Source organism: Rhipicephalus microplus, chromosome X (assembly GCF_043290135.1).
Source record: "Rhipicephalus microplus isolate Deutch F79 chromosome X, USDA_Rmic, whole genome shotgun sequence".
Classification (NCBI taxonomy): Eukaryota; Metazoa; Arthropoda; class Arachnida; order Ixodida; family Ixodidae; genus Rhipicephalus; species Rhipicephalus microplus.
Window position 1 is genome coordinate 134,076,355 of NC_134710.1, and position 19,876 is coordinate 134,096,230.

The window sequence follows — 19,876 nt, forward strand, 5'->3', positions numbered from 1 at the left end:
AAAATCCAGAAAAAACACTCCAGCGCGCAGAATCGAACGTGGGACCTCTGCGTCGTGAAAGCGAGGCGTTAACCACTGAGCTACTTTGGAGCACATCCTTCACCGTTCAAATGGCAAGCTACTTATCGCGTGGCAGCCCCTGCTCTAATCTCCTACGCGTACTTTGCTCAGCTTAGAGAAGGGGAGTGACGCTCCCTCACGCGCCCTTATCTCGCGGCGGCGAGGAGGGGAAGGTCGCACGCCTTGGCTGGCCTCGGACTTTACCTGGCACTTCCGCTGTAGTTACCGGGTTCACAAAGGTCACTGCAAACTTTGCAGCCTCTATTTGCGAAAAGCCCACGCTTTTCAAACACAGCAAAGTAACAAATAAAATGCTTATTCGCGTGCATCCGTACCTGTGAGTACATTTTGTGCGTCATTTGTGCGTGAGGAACACAGGGCATGTTTCGATGTGCTTGCCATTCTGCATGTGACCTTTCAATTCGTTGCTACTGCGCTCATTGTTTTGCTTTTTCAGCAAAAGCTGTGACTTTTTATTGAGAATAATTGGGATTTGACTATTCTTGCTATACAGCTTGAAGTTAGCAAGATTTTAATGAACATTTCTCGAAGTGTGAAAAAATAATTGAAATTGAGCAGCAGCAATGTTTGTGCCTGCTCATGAAAATAATATATACTTACAGTACACTTGTACTCCCTGAGGCCTGAGTGGGTCTTTACATGAGCCTTGAGCACACCGTTGGATACAAAGTTCCGTTGACATTCATTGCACTGGAAGGGCTTTTCACCTGTGTGCGAGCGGATGTGCTGCTTTAGGTGGCTGGACTTCTTGAACCCGACTGGACAAATGCTGCACTTGTAGGGACGCTCCTGAGTAGATGGTGCTCGCTTTGAATCTACGTCATCAATGGGTGCATCATCAGTCACTTCAGAGATGAAGATGGGCTCTTGAATAGGAATGAATGATGAGAGATCTTCTGTAAGAACCCCAGTGCTACTATGAAGCTTTGCAGTCAAACGTGAATTCTCCCCATCTCGACAGTGAGCGGCCACATGCATCTTGCAGCGCCTAGATGAACTGAAGCTTTTGCTGCAAATTCCACAAGTGTATGGTTTGTCCCCTGCAACACACACAGGCAACCAGGCATAAATGATGTGACACATAGAAATTCACCTATGTCAAACTAACCTGTGTGAATTCGCATATGGACTTTCAGGGAGCCTCGGGTAGAGAACAGGTGCTGACAGGTGGGGCATTGAAATTGCTTGACACCCAGGTGGGTGGCTCGAGTATGTGCCGTCAGAGTGCTCTTGACAGCAAAGGCACGAAAACAATTGCTGCACTTGTAGGGTTTCTCTTGCGTGTGTATCCGAATATGCCGCACAAGATCACTTGGTTTTTTGAATTCCTTTGTGCAATACATGCACTGGTGCCAGCGCACATTTCCAACCTGCGAAAAATAACTGAGGTTAGTTCAATACATCAAACATCACCATTAAGCTGCCTAGCTACAATTCTGAGTCAGGTCAGGGCAATGCATTTATTATTATGTTAATTATGTTACACAAGCAAATTATAGGCAATGTTTCCACTTCTAGCATTGAACAATTATTTACGTGTTATTGGCGCTTGTTTTACACCTACAAATAGAAACTTTTTGAAGGGACACTAAAGAGCAACAATGACTTGGCTTAGACTGAAAAACTACACTCTGAGAACTGTTTCACCATATGTTTTACTATCACAGGTTCATTATAACGGAGGTATAAAGGTTGAAGTTTCATTTTTAAATTTCATGCCAAAATCACAATGTGTGACGTAACAAATTTCGAAATGTGTTTTCTGTATTTTCGCGACATTGGCTCGATGACATTTTCTAAAACTTCATATGCTCTGTTTTTGGCACCGACAGATGACAATGTGCTTTATTTTTATCAATTAGAATCTACACAGGACTCAGCAGATGGCTTTAAACTAAGTCACGATGTTTGATGCGGGGGTGTCTCCACTTGCCTTTCCTTTTTGTGCGTTTTTTGGCTTACCAACCGTTGTGTCACAGTAAGAGTGGTGTTTTCAGGATTGGGAAATTGTACTTTACTAATATGCGAGAAATTGCTTTGCTCTTTAGAGTCCCTTTAACAAATTTCATCTATACTATTACAGAGATGCTGAAAGTTACAGCATGAAGAACATAAGTACATAAGCATAGTAAAGGAAGAATTTATTGCTTTGACTAGAATTGCATTATTTTATTATTAACCCCCAATCAGTTTGTTCAATCACCACAAAAATGTAGGGAGTGGTAAAGAGGAGCAGTAGGCAGCATTTTCCCAAAGCCCACTTTGTGGGTGTTCGTGATTTAATGCTGAGGAACAGAAAACAATACTACTTGCCATTCTATAAATGTGCATCTTGATTTGGCCTGTTGCAGTGTCAGCAACAGACATCACCATCGCACGCTCAGCTGTAGAATCCACTTTTTCTACCGTCGTTTCAACTGGATTGGAAGGCGGCAATAAGTTGTCCTTTGCACCAGATGGTACTGCTTCTTCCTGCAGCGGTGGCGGTGGAGGCGGGGGTAGGGGTAGTGGTGGCGGTGGTGGTGGTAGTAGTGGCAAAGGTGATGGTATTTTTCTTTCCTCAACATTGCTTGTGGAAGGGCTGTGAGTGAGTCCACTGTTGACAAGAACCTATAAAATGTGGGGAACATAATGAAAAATTTTCATAGATGCACAAAATTAAAAGCTGCCCCAACCATTTTAGTCTGAACAATCTTTATTTTCCAATCACCACTACCAAAGGGAATAAGAAAAGCTAGCCAATGTACAAAATGGTTACACGCAAAATATTACAAAAAACCATCTAATCAAAACATGGGCTAATGTTAATCCACATATTCAAATTCACCTGATTTTCAAGATTTGTATAGTTCTGCTGCAAGTGTAGCTGTACTCCAGTGAGGTGGGGCACTTTCGACTGCAATCGAGCCTCACCAAGACATAAATTCTCAAGCACCATCAGTTTCATTCAGTAGCTTGTACCCTAAAGACAACCTTAACTGTCATCAGACTTCACTACAATTAAGAGTGCTTGAGCAGACAGTGCCAGTAAAGTGAATGTAGTCTATTAATGTATACTAGAGAAATTAAAACATGGGTCTCAAACTATGTGTCTATTGAGGCATACTTGAGATATGCTATACATTATAATTATAGAGATGCAGGAGCTAAAAGCAAATCTGACGTGAAATTGAAACTAAAAAAATCCCGGCATATCCACAAAGTGAATGATGATAAGTGGGTGAAGCAGTGGGATCGTCTGCTGTTACTGCAAGTCACCCATGATATTGATCACTCACGCATGTAAATGAGTGCCAAGCGGTGTGCAGTTATATACAATGTTTATTGGTCATAACTGGTATGTTGTATTGAGTAGTGAATTTTGTTTTGCCTTCATTATTACTGCTTTGCGGTATCGGATCTTGCCTGAAGTTGGCAAAGACAAGGTCTGGGCGGTTCCCCTGGTGAATTTATTTATTTATTTGATTCGCATACACGGATACAGAAGGACACAGAGGACAGAGGGAGAGAGCAATCTGGCAACTACCACCTGGAGAGGCACAACGCCTGCTAACTCTTTCGTTCTTAGTATGGAAGGCTTTGTGGGTTCCAATCCTTGAAGGTGGTTGTGTCTCTTGGTAGTTGTTGATTGTTTCCAGTCATATGAAATGCATTGTAGAGCATATCGAGATGTCATCTACTGCACAAGCCAGTCTGTGATCATCATCATCATCATCATTGTTACGAAGTATAGTGGGTATACCTTGCATGTGCTGTGCCCTGATGGCAGAAAGAGAATGTGCAGTCTGGAACGCACTTGTTCTTCATCGCGATCAGCATCATTGTCGTAATCAGTGGCGACCATGGCACACAACATTGACTCCAACGCCAACGGGCAAGCCTCGATCATAAGGAGCTTCGCCCCAAAACTACACTCTGCAGCGTTGAAGTTTTCAATGTTACCTGATCACAAGGAGCTTCGCCCCAAAACTACACTCTGCAGCGTTGAAGTTTTCAATGTTACATCAAGTGCCATTTTCTGCCAAGACTGTTGCACATTACTTTATTTTATGCATATTAATCTTTCAGGACTATTTTCTGCTTCCTGTGTCCAGTTCTGTAATCATGAACTGTAACTTGTCCCCTGAGTGCCATCATCAAAGCAATGTCATCTGCAAATTGCAGGTTACTAAGATACTCTCCATTAGCTCTTATCCCTAACTCTTCCCAATCTTGAGTCCTGAAAACCTCCTGTAAGCACGCAGAGAATAGCATTCGAGAGATTGCGTCTCCCTGCCATACAGCCTTCTTTATTAGGATTCTGTCGCTTTGTTTATAGAGAACTATGGTGGCTGTGGATCCACTTTAGATTTCTTCTAATATATTTATGTATGGTTCGTCGATGCCCTTATTCCGTAGTGCTTGCATCACTGCTAATGTCTCTAAGAGTCCAATGCCTTCTCGTAATCTATGTAGGCTGTGTATAGCGATTGGTTGTATTACGTGCATTTCTCTATCAACTGATTGATAGTATGAATATGGTCCATTGTGGAGTAGCCTGTACGAAATCCTGTTTGGTCCTATAGTTGATTGAACTATAATGTCGTCCTAATTCTATTAGCTATTATTTTTGTAAATAGTTTGTAGAAAATGGTCAGTAAGTGGATCGGCCGGTAATTTTTCAAGTCCTTCACATCTCCTTTCTTATGGATTAAAATAATGTTGGCATTCTTCCAAGATTCTGGTACCCTTTCTATCAAGAGACACTTCGTATATAAGGTGGCTAATTTTTCTGACACAATTTCTCCGCCATCTTGATCATGATGATGATGATTACAATGATGATCAAGTGCCATCTATTGGTACTGAAAAAACCACTTTCATCCGCTGGACATAGCAGCTGATAATTGAAGATAGTCATATACCAATTTTACCATTTAAGTTTTTTTTATGATCTATCAAAACTCAAACAATATGAAAAGCATAGCATCTTATTATTCAAATTTTGTCACTATTGACAGTTAAAATAAAGCAACAGCCCAATATGGTGTTGCTCATCTCTGTGGTGTCACATGTCTAAAGAGTCAATACAATAAGTTTTTCAGGGGATGATGCAGCATAGCTTTATCAGTCAGGTTACAAACAGTGACATGATGAGCTCTCTGTGTACTCAGCAATTCTGCTTATTAAAGCCACTTTGTGGTGAGCCTGTGCCTTATGAGCAACCTCTAAGCATGCTCCGCTGTGAGCATGCCCTTTGTTTCATTGAACAGCATCTGATCCACCACCATTGGCAATATAACGCCTACATCATCTTTCATAGTTTGAACTGAAGTCTCATCAAACTCTATTTCACTTTTTCACCTTAATCTGTGCTGTCACGCTTATTCAAACAAGTTTAAAAAAGTTTTATTCAGCTCACTACATTGGAAAAACAAGATACCTTATGAAAAAAAAAAAAAAAAAACTTGAACGAATTCACATGTGTCTATACAACAAATGCAATCTGAAAAAAAAAAAAAAAATTGCCAGAACCCAATCTTTGAGAATTCTTACCATTGTTCATGGACCATGAACACCATACTCTAGACATTTATGCTGTTCACTTCACCTGCATGCATATAAACCTTTGAACCAAGAGTGGGCAATATGTGGGCAATATGTGGGCAATATGTGGGCAAGAGTGGGCAAAAATGATACAAAAGTACCACGATGGTATCTTGGGGATACTTTCGACTCTCTGTACTTCTGTATTGAGATAGATTTGAAAAACGTATCTTCTTATATCTTCTTACTTTATATTACTTTTTTTCTTTTAAGAAATCGGCTGACATATTTTTGATATGTGATAGGAAGATTTGCTTCTGCTAAGGCGCCATCTGTGGTTGGCACAGGGGGAGCGGCAAAGGGTTTCTCAAACGCACAGAATGGCCCAAGCAAAACGTACTGTTTCCGTACCTAAATGGCTTGAGAATATTGCCATCCTGCAGAGCTTTCCAGCCATTAAGCTGGTACTTGCCACATGAACACTTCTGCTTGTCTACCATTGTACATAGATTTTTGTTATTCGTAAGTCTAAGTAAAACCAAAATGGTCTTAAGAGATTAATGCAACCAATCCTGGCATTTGACATAGTAGCAGAGCCAGCCGGCCAATAGAAAAAAGCTCGAATAAAAATTTTTTTTCTGAATATGGCCCCTGCTATAGCTTAACGAAAGATGAGTTGAGAAATGCAAGCCTTTACCCAAAATACATACTTTTTTGTTTTTATTTGCTTTCAAAATTTAGTTTTTCTATTTTCATGACAAAAAAAAAACAAAAAAAAAACTGAAGATTGTAATTAAACTCGAAGTAGGTTAAAATCACTTTTAAAGAGCACAAGGTGGCTACTAAAACAAAGAAGAGCTCATTGCCTAGAGTCCCCTGGAAAATGTCACATGGTTCCTTGCTATTGCATTTTCCATGGAGTTCACCAAATCCACAAGCTCAAAATAACTATGACTGCCAAGCTCTCAATATAGTAGAATTTATTAAAAAAAAAAAAGATATCTTGAAGTATTGGTGAGCTTTCGCTTATGCTTTTAAAATGCATTTTTATCTAGATCCCTTTTTTGGCAGCTTCCCAAGTTTGGACACGATGTTTTTGATACTTCTCATCACCTGATCGAGATGAAATTTAGCCCACATATTCCTTAAACGGCCATAAAACACTTTTTCGAATAATCATGGGATGTATTTACTACAAGAGCTTATTGCTTCACGAATTCAACGCCACAAAAATTTCATGAATTTGTCCAGTACCAGTGGAGTTACAAAGATTTGTTGCACGCTGCAAATGCATTTTTTTTCTCATCTCTACGAAAGCCCTGGAAGCTAAGCAGAAAAAAAGGCAGGGGCAAAAAAAAAAAAAAACCAAACAAAAAACAAAATACGTGACATACGCTTCGTGACCTTGAGGAGTTTTTTTTTTTTTCTTCGAATATGGGGCTTCTTAGTGTTATCGCGCATGCACGCGTGGACAAGTCGTGGCCCCCCACGGAGATTCCTGTAACAACCGAGCAAGCCATGTTCAAATCAGCCAATGGCTGATAGATAGCCTTCTAAGAGTGATTTTTGAGCGTCTTCCGTCATTTGTCGAGAAAAGAGAAAACTATTTTTAGCTGACTTTGATAATTTATTGTGAATTCCAGGCCACGTGCTGCGCTAAAATATTTGGCTCGTGTGTTGTCAGGAACTTCTACTACCGATGGGCAGCGCTTTTCTGACCATGTTCAAAAAGTGCTGCAGGGTCCTTTTAAGCAGCTTCTACTGTGCAAGTCGGTTTGATAGCAAAATGCATCTTCCGCAGTGACTCGTGATGCCTAGTTCATTCTGTAGCAAGAAACGGAAACACTGTTGGTAGTTTGTTTCAGAAGTCACATGGCATGCAATTAAAGCAATGTTAAGTAATGACATAACTACAAGCACAACACTAGAATGTTTCTTACTTCTGTTTCTGGATATCGCGAAATGAAATTTAAGAAACTAGTCATAGATGAATGCCTAGCACTATCGAAAGATCCGTGCCTCACATCCATGGAAGTGCACGTGAATGGGGGAAATGCATAGACACTTTTCCCCAAATATACTTTTATCGTGGATTTTCATCCAGAAAAGCTTTCTCTGCAATTTTCTTCCACCAGCAGATATAAGATTATCGCTCTTGTGTTAGTACACTCTAGAGGCTGCGCCTTTTTCAGGACAAGCATATGCCCACAAAGCACATGTCCACGAAGCAATTTTTTTTGTAACTTCATTCCATAATATGGCGCTGAGAGACAAAAAAAGTGACCGCATGCACAATAGTTAAAGTTTTGGCCGACTCTACTTAGAGTGCTATTTCATGAAGTACAATTTTTAGTATTCAGTGTTTTGTTTCTTGTTAGTTTGGAGAAAAGAAATCTTAAGAGGTTATCTTAAGAGTGTTTTAGCGAACATTGCACACACCTTGTTTTTTGCATTGTTTGCTGGTGCTATGCCATGTGGTTGCCGCTATAATTGTAATCAAAATACAAATGGCTATGCTTTTTTTACGATATCCAGGTAAACACGCTAGCTTATATAAGAAGCAGTTGCTGCACTACATCAGCTGAAAGAACTTAATTTCGTCAAGAAACATGTTCCATGCGAGTAACATTGCTTTTCTTATTGCTCATACGAAAGCATCACGGAATGCTTCATGTATTTGAGTATTCGTCCAGCATAATAAACATATTTTTTGCAGCTAACTATGGGTTGCTTAAAAAAATCTTTTGAATGTGCTAAATATTCTGTCTAGACTTCATCAAATAGCACGTCGGCACCTGTTTATCAGTCTGAAAAGAACTACAGAAACTGCTTTCTGCAGCGAACAGTTACCTGCCATGATACAGCTTTTCAATTGTGCCTATTGTGATTGTCAGGATATGTTGAAAATTAATGCTGAAAAGAAATAAGAGAACGAACGAATATATCGATGTGACACTGGCGATGATCCCCAAATGGAGTTCTTTTTTGTGGACGGGGGCAGGTATTCACATGCAAAACAACGACGTAAGTGCGATCTGATGCTAAAAAAAAATAAAATCAAGCACGGGCAGAAAAAAATGTCAAGAAAGAAGATCAACTTCCTGATTTCAAAAATGAGCCGTTTTGTCATGTGGCGTAAGTTTCATCACGTGACGGCACTGTGATGTCATTAGGACACCACAAATTTTACGACATGCAATGAATTTCCGTCATAGGGGGCACGTAATCTCGTGATAATTTTTTTTGCATCACCTATTCCCGACGCCGACAGTCATATTTCGCATGTGATGAGGCATCTAAGGTTCTCGTCTAAACAATAAGCACGTCCGTGATATTGCTGATGAGCAGCGTCTGTTGGCGAAAATTGTTTCTTTTTTATCATTTCTATAATTTACTTTTGAATTTGGACATCACTGATTTGGACATCAGTGCATGCATGACTGGATGCTGACTATTTGCTTTTCTCACGCATATGGGCGACTTACAAAGGGTGTTCATAAGATCATACTCGCTTGCTGGTGATATCAACATCCAGGCAGGCCTAAAATCCTTGCTCGCTCAATGAGTGGTTTTAAATCACCTTTCTGCAGTTTTTTTGGGACCTCTTTTCATTGAGGTAACACGAGCCCAAGCTATAGCATCGATGAGTACGGCAACGAAGATTTAGCAGTAAGTTACGACTATGATTGTTACATAATAATTCAGAGAAGTTCTGTACGAAGTATTGTTTAATACTACAGTGTGTTAGCCACTTGCCATTTTGTAAACGAAATTATACATCGTATCTGAGTGATCAGCTGATTTTTATACGTTGTTGCTATATTCCATTGAAGACCAATTTGAGCTGCCTATTTCGCAATGATTTGGGGAAAAAACTTAAAACCCAACGCAGTTCGAACATTATTTTTCCACCACCCTGCCGTGAAGCACAAGAAGCCGCCTCGACAAAGACAAGAACTTCAAGCTGATAGTAGTGAGAGGTTGCTGCTACCTGCTCCTTTTCGCGTCTGTAATAGTTTCCACAAGCAAAACTATATATGATGCGAGTGCAAAGCATGTTACCATATGAAAAAAAAAAAAGAAAAATACCTGTATCAGAGAACTCTCCATGAAGCTGATTTTAAAATAGCACGCCACACCTACACGGCTTTCATCGCAGTGTTCTCCATCTCATGATCACGATGTTTCCGAATTCGCTACCCTATTTAAGTGCACAAGTGGCACGAAATCATGTGCCTCCATTTTATTCGGCAACACGTCCGTGGAAGCCGCGGCGAAAAATGACGCCGGGTGCAGTGCGCGCCGAAGGTGGGCAAGGAGAATCGAGGAGAAAATGTGCGAGCAGAGGAGAGCGTCGTTACTTTCCTAGATAAAGGAGCTTTAGTCTCGGCGAAAGCACTGGAAGCTAAGCAGGGAGGGATGGCAAGAGCAAAGAAATTACGTCACTCGCGCCTCGTGACCTTGACCACTTTTTTTTCTTGTTTTTTGATGAGCGGCTTTTTCAGTGTGATTACGTGTCCACATGTAGACAAGTCGCGGCCTCCCGCGGCGATTTCTGTAACGATCGAGCTATGTCCGAATCAGCCAATGGCTGATATATGGGCTTGCTAGGTGAGATTTTCGAGCCTCTTCTATCATTTGTCAAGAGAAGAGAAAGCAATTTTTAGCTGACTTTGATAATTTATTGTGAATTAAAGGCCAGGTGCTCCGCTGTAATTTGGCTTGCATGCTATTGGGAGCCTATACTAACGATTGGCAGTGTTTTCTGACCATGCACAAAAAAAGTGTTGCAGGGCCCCTTTAAAACTTGAGATTGCCTGTATAATTATTATGAACCTAAAGTAAGCAATTACTATTGGCTGAGGATTCTAAGAATTTCCACATTACAATTTGCCTTGTCCATTAAAATGTCTTATATACACTTTCTTGATAGTTAATTGCATTTTACAATTAATGTGGAGCAACATGACCATAGCTCAGAGCTATTAAGGTTTAGTTGAATACAATATTTATCCAATATGAACTATACTTTATAAATTGTCATGGTACTAAACAAAAACTGTGCAACTTACTATAAAACTAATTATATATTTGAAATCAGCATAAAAAGCTACATATACAGCAAAAATTGGACTGCTCTCGGCTATATTAACACAACCTTTTTTTTTTTTTCGAATCCCATCTCCCCTTAGCACAATAAATGCAACATGCCTCTTAGCCAGAGAAACAGCATCTGTGAAATTAATGTATAGTCTTTTTTTAATTCACAGGTGCTCATAAGTAATTTGAGAGATATTTATTATTATTTATTTATTAATACTGTTAGCCCCAGTGGGGCCTTACAGGGTGGTAGACAACAAAAGAAATAACACTAACAAAACTTCTCAGCCCGATACAAAGGCGCATTTTTGTAGACAAATCCAAGAGCAAATTTGAGCCAAGATACCATTTGCACGCAGTGGCAAGCTATAGCGACAACAAAGACAAGCAACACGTGTTCAACAACCGAGGTTCGGCCACGCACAACATCCCCGCATACAAGCGGCGCAGCAAGTGTTCTGCAATGGAATGGACAGGAACTGCACCAAGAAACACGTGTACAGCACGTGCGCAAGACAGGAGCACAAAGAAATGCAAGAACACACGAATAAAATGTTACAGCAGCTATTAATCACTTATAAGTGAGTAATGACGAAGCAAGGACGACTCAAACTGATTAACTGTGACTGCAGAAACTGCAGCCTGTGGAAGAGCATTCCAGTCTTCTATTGTTTTCGGTAGGAACATATATTTAGAACTGTCTACCCTGGCATTATTGCGAGAAACTGGCCTGCATGGCTACCCCTGACGGTGCGAGTGTTCCTTGGTTTTAAATACAAACTAGTGTCTAAGTTTAGGGAATTGTTTTTTTAGCATGAAAATAAATTTCAACCTAGCTATTCTCCGTCGGTTTGAAAGGCGAGGTAGTTTAAGATGGCTTAGTATGTCACTAACCGAATCAGTGCTTTTAAATCTCGACAGAATAAACCTAGCTGCTCGCCTTTGTATTTTTTCGATCTTATCAATCTGGTATCTCCTATACCGATCCTATATAATACTCGCATATTCTAGCGTAGGCCGCACAAGCGTCAAATATGCCGTAAGTTTTGCTTTGGTTGATGCCAGTTTCAATTTTCTTCTTAAAAACCACAGCTTCTTTTCTGCAATGCTGCACAAGTTGTTAATGTGAGTTTTCCAACTAATGTCTTCAGATAGGATGACACCCAAGTATTTAAAATGCGTTACTCGCTCTAACTCATGCCCGTCTAATCGGTAGGAAAATGCCAACACATTTTTTACATTTTTGTGACTGTCATGTATAAGGTATGAACGAGGCATGTACGAGGTATGTACAAGGTAGTTACGAGATATGCCTGACTTGCAAATTTCTCTACAAAATTATTCAAGATATTCAACCATATGCTGCTCTTAATAATTGTCTTTGCAAAGCATCAGCAGCACCAAAAAAGAACATATATATTGGGATGACGGAGAACTACACTGGAACTCTAGCACAAGCACGCATGCTGGGCTAGCGGGGCAGAGGAAGACGAAGAACAGATTGTAACAGCTGGCCCAGCATCGGGTGCTGTTTCTGTGTCTGAATCCTTTACAATGACACAGTCTGAGTGAACCTTATGGCTAAAGCCACCTGTACCTGTCCTTGCGGGTAGTCGGCAGCGCGGGCTTCTCCATCCATACTTCCTTGGCGAAACCACCAACCGGACCAACGCTTTAGCTGCCCATCAGACCACCAGTGGACGGCAACCATGCCTCCCCTGCGGTACCAGGGCACAACCTAACGAACACCATGCTACCACTTCATGGTAGGCATACGCATGGACTCCTGTCCTTTGCAAATGCCGTCTATGCTTCCCATGGCCTGCGTTTCGTTCCCAGTACTCTGCCCACATACAAGCCACCATAGAATGCCGTCCAGACTTCCTTGCCGGTGGATCTCGATAGATTGAGTGCGGGGTCCGCTGCCAACTCGGAAACCATGATTCCTGTCTCTGCGGGCTTCACTCCCAACAACCCCATAACAGTGACGAGCTTCGTGCTGTTCCCTGCAATTCTGCCAGCCCTGAGTGCAAACAACGCCATGTTGGATGAAGCGCCTTATAAGACCTTGAGGCCTGCTCATCTGAGCAATGCAGAGAGTTGAGGGACGACCTCCTGCAGCTCCCAGACCAGCTCGGCTGCTTCGCTTCAGCAATCTCGGTGTTCTCATGTGCCGCCCACCATCGCCATCCATCTGCGAACTGCTGGAATTTGACGAGTTCCGTAACGACGCTGACAGCTGGGTGGCAACTGTCAAAGCACTAGCCATGTGCGCGGTTTGGACAGAGCATCAAAAATGGTTCGCGGCTATAGATAGTCTTTGGGAAAGTGCAGCAGCGTGGCGCCTGTATGAAGGCTTTAAGCAGCAGTCATGGGCGGAGTGGAGCTAAAAGCTTATAACTGCTTTCGGTTTGATTCGCTGTCCTACCTGCCCGTGCAACTCGACCTTCACTAATACAGAGATCGTCACTACCCGAGGAGAGTCTACAAACATTCCCTGTGATTAGACGGAAGCGGATATGCATGCCACATATGCACTTCCCGAACTGGAGAGCCTTAAAGACTAGCTGGTTGGCAATTTCTCAGAAAACACCAAGGTCTGTGAGAAGACGACGATTGATTTGGTCGAAGGCGTACCTGGTCTCCGAATTTCGAAACGGCTTCCATCAAGGATCTCCAGCCTGTAAGCAGTAGGGCTTCAAGAATTGCCAACTTGATAGCATCTGGGAGCCCCACAGCGACAACACTGCACAAGTCACGCACTAGCTTCATCATCATCGCAGAAGCCACTCGCAGGTCAGCACGAGGGACCTCACCCCATGTTGGTGCATGTGTCTAATCACATGGGGAAACGACCCTTGGTCCCCTGAAAAATGCGCAGATGACCGTGTATGATGCTACATGTTTCGTTGCCGGATTTACCATTTTCTGCCCTGTTTTCGAAAATGTTGTGGGACAAAAAAAAAATGTTCTATGATCAACCGGCAACCATGTCGATCAAGTCAGGGCCGCCCACCAGAACCATCTTCAAGAAAACTACGCCACTGCAGGAAACTTCAACTACCACTAGAATGCCTACTCCGGCCACCAGAGAAGAATGGAACTACTTTTTCTGAAAAGTTGCAGCGTGGTCAGGACAGATCACCCCGCCACAGCCAACACTGCCCAACAGAGACATTGTTGGCAAGTCATTGCAAGTTCTCGCATGGAATAGACAGAAAACTGCGACAAAGCCAATTCTGGCCGCAGAAACAACACACAGGCGGATTCCCAAGCAGCGTCGCAGCATGGCCAGCACCGACCACTGCAATGCAGCCAGCATCGCCCACTAAAAACATTGTCGTGTGCTCCATCGACAACGATGATGGAAAACTACACCGACACTCTGGCACAGATGCGCATGCTAGGCTAGCGAGATAGAGGAACACGAAGAAGAAATTGTAACAGCTGGCCCAAGATCAGGTGCTGTCTCGGTGTCTGAATCTCTTACAATATATATACATATATATTTATCTGTATTCTTGAATCTGTGTTCCTATATATGTATTCTGGGATACTTTGTCACATTTAACATCAGCCAAAGTATCTCCGAAATACCCTGTCATGTATGTATCTCCGTTTCTGCATTTTATGCTGTCAGCAAATGTATCCAGATATTTGTATCATGGAATACTTTTCTGAGTATCCCTGCCCAGCCCTCCAAAGTATCTCCGAAATACCCTGTCATGTATGTATCTCCGTTTCTGCATTTTATGCTGTCAGCAAATGTATCCAGATATTTGTATCATGGAATACTTTTCTGAGTATCCCTGCCCAGCCCTGTCTCTGACCAAGTATTAGTGGTGATCCTTGCTTTCAATAAATTAAATACTGCTTTAAACAAACAGGGTGGGCTAATCTTCTCGCCCTATTGTCATTAATATGACGTATCTACCAATTCCTCAGGCTCTTTGCAATGCTTTGCTGATTCTTTGAGTACTATCGAGGCCTCAGATAACAAAACATGCGAAACATATGAAGATGTCGCAGAGATCATGCTTTTACTCTAGGGTGCTCGTGCACAGCTGCTTCTGACTATTTGTGTCTTGAACACACTGCCATGACAGGGCATCAGTGCAGAGTAAAACAATGCCCACCAAAGTGACAAGACAGCACTGCAACACAGAGAGGCCTCGGTAAAGGGACACTAAAAGCAACTATTCAGTCGACATTGATTGTTAAAATAGCGGCCCAGAAACTTCGTAGCACTACTTTTGTGCCAAGGAAGGGCCTATTTTGAAATAAAATCACGTTCTAGCGGTCCGCATCGGGTTAGCGCACTTCAAATTACCCGCCTCAAGAAGTGGACAGAACAGACCAATTCACGTCACTGTTGCCCTGCACAACGTTGCCCAGCTTTACTTCACTAGTAGCAACAGACCGAAAGCAGCAGGAGCCACAGCAGCAATGACCATTGATTAATTTCCTTCCGTTAGCTCCGAAATGGCAGACATGTTTTGGTTCAACCGCATCCAACTAAATGGCACCACCTGTCTTGTGTAACCAGGCGAAAATTGAATTTTTGAACCACTCGCGGCATTCCCCATAGTAACGTCTGGTGGTTTTTTATTCCATGAATCAAGCAGAAACGTACAAGCAGAATTTTATTTTATTTCTTGATGTACGGAAGGTTCTTTATTTAGTGCAGTTAGATCGATTACTAGTGATTAATTGTAGGCGGTCCTTCTGATGTCATCAAGATAATTTTCAAAATGTCCTACAACGGCGCTTGTGCTATTGTGCATTTAATTTAATTTCCCGGTAAGTAGGCCACTGTTGTTGATAATATTGTCGTTTTAGATGTTGTTATACATTGAGCTTTCACTCTGATGTAAATTGTTATTTAACTTTAGTGTCCCTTTAAACAAGCATATTGCAATATGAACACCTGTGATGTCTGAGTAGTTACAACCAGTGCCTTGTGGTGCTAGCTTCTTATGATTTTTAGCAAGCATCTTCAAGTGAACTTAATAACCAATTATCCTTGCATTATCTACTGATTGCAAAATCAAATGTCATTACAACTCAAAACGAGGATTCATTTTCAGCCCTAATGGCTTGATTTTACTTTCAATGGTTTACAACTCATGCATACTCTTAACAAATGATAAGCTGGTTTGTTACTATTGCAAAGGAGTTTAATAGCGACGCCAGATAGTAGGCAGACAACCGGTACGGATACAAAGACTTGAGCAGTCCAGCGTTTACAGCTCGTGCACACACTCACGCTTCGCACTCAGAGATGGTTCTACTGGTCATTGCCTTGCGAATTCCCCAATACAATAATACCCCGGCGATGAAGACGAGCCATCCCAGCGACTCAAGGTGACGAGAGAACAGGAAGGTCGTAGCAGGGCTTGAGGCGAATGACGTGAACCATCTCACGACCAAGGCGGCGCTTGTCCGTGGACCGCTTGAGCGGTTCAATCACGTAGGTGACAGAAGAAGGGCGCTGTATGACACGGTAAGGGCCAGTATACTTCGGTGCAAACTTGAGAGCCAGTTCAGTAGAGTGGAAGGGCAGTCGGAGCCACACGAGAGAACCGATGGGGAAAGTGTCCTGAACAAGATCACGGTCGTGGCGTTTTTTTTTTTGGAGGGCTTGATTATCGACTGTGAAGGACCGTGCAAGCTGACGACACTCTTCGGCATGTTCGGCCATTTCAGAAACTGGGCTGAACTCGGAGACATCAGGATTGTATGGCAAAATTGTGTCGAGTGTGCTGCATGGGTCACGACCATATAAAAGAAAAAATGGAGAAAAGCCTGTTGTTGATTGAATCACCGTATTGTAAGCGTACGTCACAAAAGGAAGAATGACGTCCCAATTGGAGGGGTCAGAATCAATAAACATAGCGAGCATGTCTCCCAAAGTTCTATTGAAATGCCTGCTCACGGCCAACCAGCCTGCTCACGGCCGGTTATTTTTTCACCCACTTTTCTTTCTTCTTATTTACATTCCATTGGTTCTAATAACTTACCCTGTACATTCCTTGGCATTCCTGTCTGATAGATCTCATTAATATTGTGTCAAAACACCGAAAAACGAGCCCTTAGGTATACACCTCTTTCCCTTATTCATTAACGAGGGTCTCGTACTGGCAGACTTGGTGTCATTAGGTTGTATACAAGGGACTATTAATCACCTGCCCGCTCGTAATAACGTGCTACGTGACGCCACACATGCGCATAAAAGAGTGTTTCACACTCGTCGCTAGGCTTATAGATGGCGCTGACTGACACTCCTACTTCTAAATTCACATAAAAACCCAAAAAAGTGGATGGAGGGAAGGTCGCTGTGATAGCTCAGTGGTTAAAGCATCGAACGCGTTATTTGAAGGTTGTAGGTTCCTGCTCATGGCTGGTTATTTTTTCACCCACTTTTCTTTTTTCTTATTTACATTCCATTGGTTCTAATAACTTCCCCTGTACATTCCTTGGCATTAGTCTCTGTTAGATCTCATTATATATATATATATATATATATATATATATATATATATATGATGATATCTAACAGACAATAATGCCAGTCATCCTTCTATCTGGATGTCCAATTGGACATCCAGATAAAAGATCCAGAAAACAGCCACACAGGCCAAATTTTCACAGTACGTCCACTGGCTATTTGTGTTGGATATCTGGACATTTGAGTTCAAATACACAGCCAGCGAATATCAGTGGTTTTTAAATGCGAATCGAATACATTTCTTAGTCGAGCTATGTCAGGCGTCCGTCACCCTCTCCTATAGCAACAACTGTGAGCGCGCGCGTCCTTAGCAACCGGAGCCCCCATCATGTCACACTTCGGCGTTGGCAACTGTCAGCAATAGCTGCGGGCGCACACGCGTATCCTCGCCCCTAGAAACCAGAGCCCCCACCTCCTTGACTTGAACGTGACTTGCCACCAGGGCTGGGCAGTATCGAAGATACATGTATCTGAGATACTATCTTAGATACTCTTTGCATATCTTGTATCTGTATCGCGATACGTCTTGCAAGACGAGTATATGTATCTATATTTCCATTACATTCAATAATGTACCTTTGTATCTTGAGACAGAGGTTCACAGCCATGGATGTGTCGAAAGTGATGGGGGACCCCTTGTAGCGGAGGGGATAAACAAATGTGTCACATCACTTCATTTTGGACAGTTCATAAATATGTGGCACAGTCGCACTAAAAAAAAATGTGGGCGAGGGTTTCGCATATCATAAAAATGGCTTCGCCCGCAAACCGCTGTTTGAGAACCACTGTTTTAAGATACAAGATACTGCAGTTGCAATGCTACACTGAGGGAAACATTAATGACTGATTGAACTGCGATTCTCAAGCTAGTACTGGTGTCACTAAACCACTTTATTAAAATTAAGAGCTGTGACATCATTTTATACTTACGTCAGACTCCACCAGTTAGGGCAGGCGACCAGGTGTGCACGACCCTTTCGGGAAGCAAAGAAACACGACAAAGCTTGCGCAGTGTCTACAGAAACTGCCTTCGCATTCTCTCCCACATGTCTTTTGTTTTCTAGATTTATTCCCTTTTCAGTTTTGTCCGAGCCATAACACTTACCCTTCACTACTTGCAAGCGCTGCACACCACACTGCGTGTCGTGTGACAAGTTCTGATGCCGCTCTCCAGACGCATAATACTGGAGGCACTCTTAATATTTATGGCTTAATTGCCATAGCTATTAGGAGTGCCACCTGTATTGTGCATCTCAACTGATTCACCACGAATGCTTGAAACAGAATGGCTTTTCTATTTTAGTTATAAATGTTTGCCATTTTTAGTCCTCCCAATTTTTCAGCTATTACTAATTGCCAGGGAATCGTAGTTATAGCCTGAAATTGATTGAATAGCAGCGTTGTCCCGGGACGATTTGTGCAACTAGGCTACCACGCACTCTTTTTTTTTTTTTAATTTGGTGTGATTGGATCTAAGTCACAAAAAATTAAGGATCGCTCGACGCAAGCCACCCGCAATATTTCGTAAACTTTGACAATGTTCCAGAATGTGCTGCCCAGATTACGCGCCAATCCGACTACGGTGGCCGCATGTCGATGGAGTTGAAATGCTAGAGGAGCATGCACTTAGTTTTCATTGCATGTTAATGAACACTACATGGTCAAAATTTCAAAGCTCTCCCCTTCAGCGGTCTGCGTAATCGTATCGAAGTTTGAGAACGTAAAAACTGAAAAATTGTTATTCAGATTAGGCACCGCACTCGTACTATTGTTAATTTGTGACCTTACGCATGCACCAGCGATAACGTTGGAATGCGCGATCACTGCTGTATAAATACAAGAAGCGTTCTGCCATTGATAAGGTTACCGAAGGCCGACGACACTGTTTGCCGCTGTCAAAAGTACAGCGCGCTTTGCTTGTACTTTGATTTTTTTACTTTTATGGACAAAAATAAGCTAATTAGTTTGACTGTGACGGCCACTTTCTTCATAGTCACCACTACGTGACAATACAATGGGTCTGAGGCGTTTCTGAGGTGCACATGTCCTCTCGCTTAAGAAAATTGATACGTTAGTGAGTATTTAAAAAACTACAGGTTTACGCCGGCAGATAAAAAAAAACAAGAAAGGTAACAGCAGCTTTAAGAGCTCTATGTAGGCCTGCCTATATACGCATTGTTCCACAAAAATGTCGCAACTGGCATTGTTGCTGCAATACAACGGTGATTCAGTATTGTGAAACGATCTCTTCTAGAGAAGCTGAAATTGCACACCGGTATTCACGTCATCGCGTGAAGGCTTCTGATCAAAGCTCGTGTGATTAGATGGCAATCCGCTAGCTGGTCTGCAAGCTCAGCAGCGACTCCCATCAATTACGAAAATTACAAGCAAGAACCGCTGCCATCAAAGTGTCAATAGAGCTGTCCTGTTAAACAAATAAATTAAACCTTCTGAAAAAGGGTTTATTGGCGACTGTTGCGACGGTGGTCCTCCGATGAAACACGATCGGGAAAGAGCAACGGTCAAGCAGATGCCGGCGATGATCAGCACGAGCCGAGCGAGAGGAGCCCAGCACCCAGTACCCAAGCGGTGGCGATGTTGTTTGCCAACGATGCGTTTTCTTCTTCACAAATTGCCCCCGCCGAAAAAGAGCCATCCTGG

General features: G+C 42.3%; 1 protein-coding gene across 5 annotated transcripts in view; it reads right to left on the reverse strand.

Moving 5' to 3' along the window:
• The window catches only part of LOC119176510 (uncharacterized), a 133,386-nt gene that overhangs the window by 39,389 nt on the left and 74,121 nt on the right, over nt 1-19,876 (reverse strand). For all 5 annotated transcript variants that reach the window (XM_075877769.1, XM_037427831.2, XM_075877766.1 and 2 more), the window contains 3 exons: nt 2,395-2,691; nt 1,190-1,451; nt 682-1,121 (listed from right to left, as the gene is read on the reverse strand). In XM_075877769.1, the coding sequence (XP_075733884.1) occupies nt 682-1,121; nt 1,190-1,451; nt 2,395-2,691 (999 nt within the window). The remainder of the gene's footprint in view (nt 1-681; nt 1,122-1,189; nt 1,452-2,394; nt 2,692-19,876) is intronic.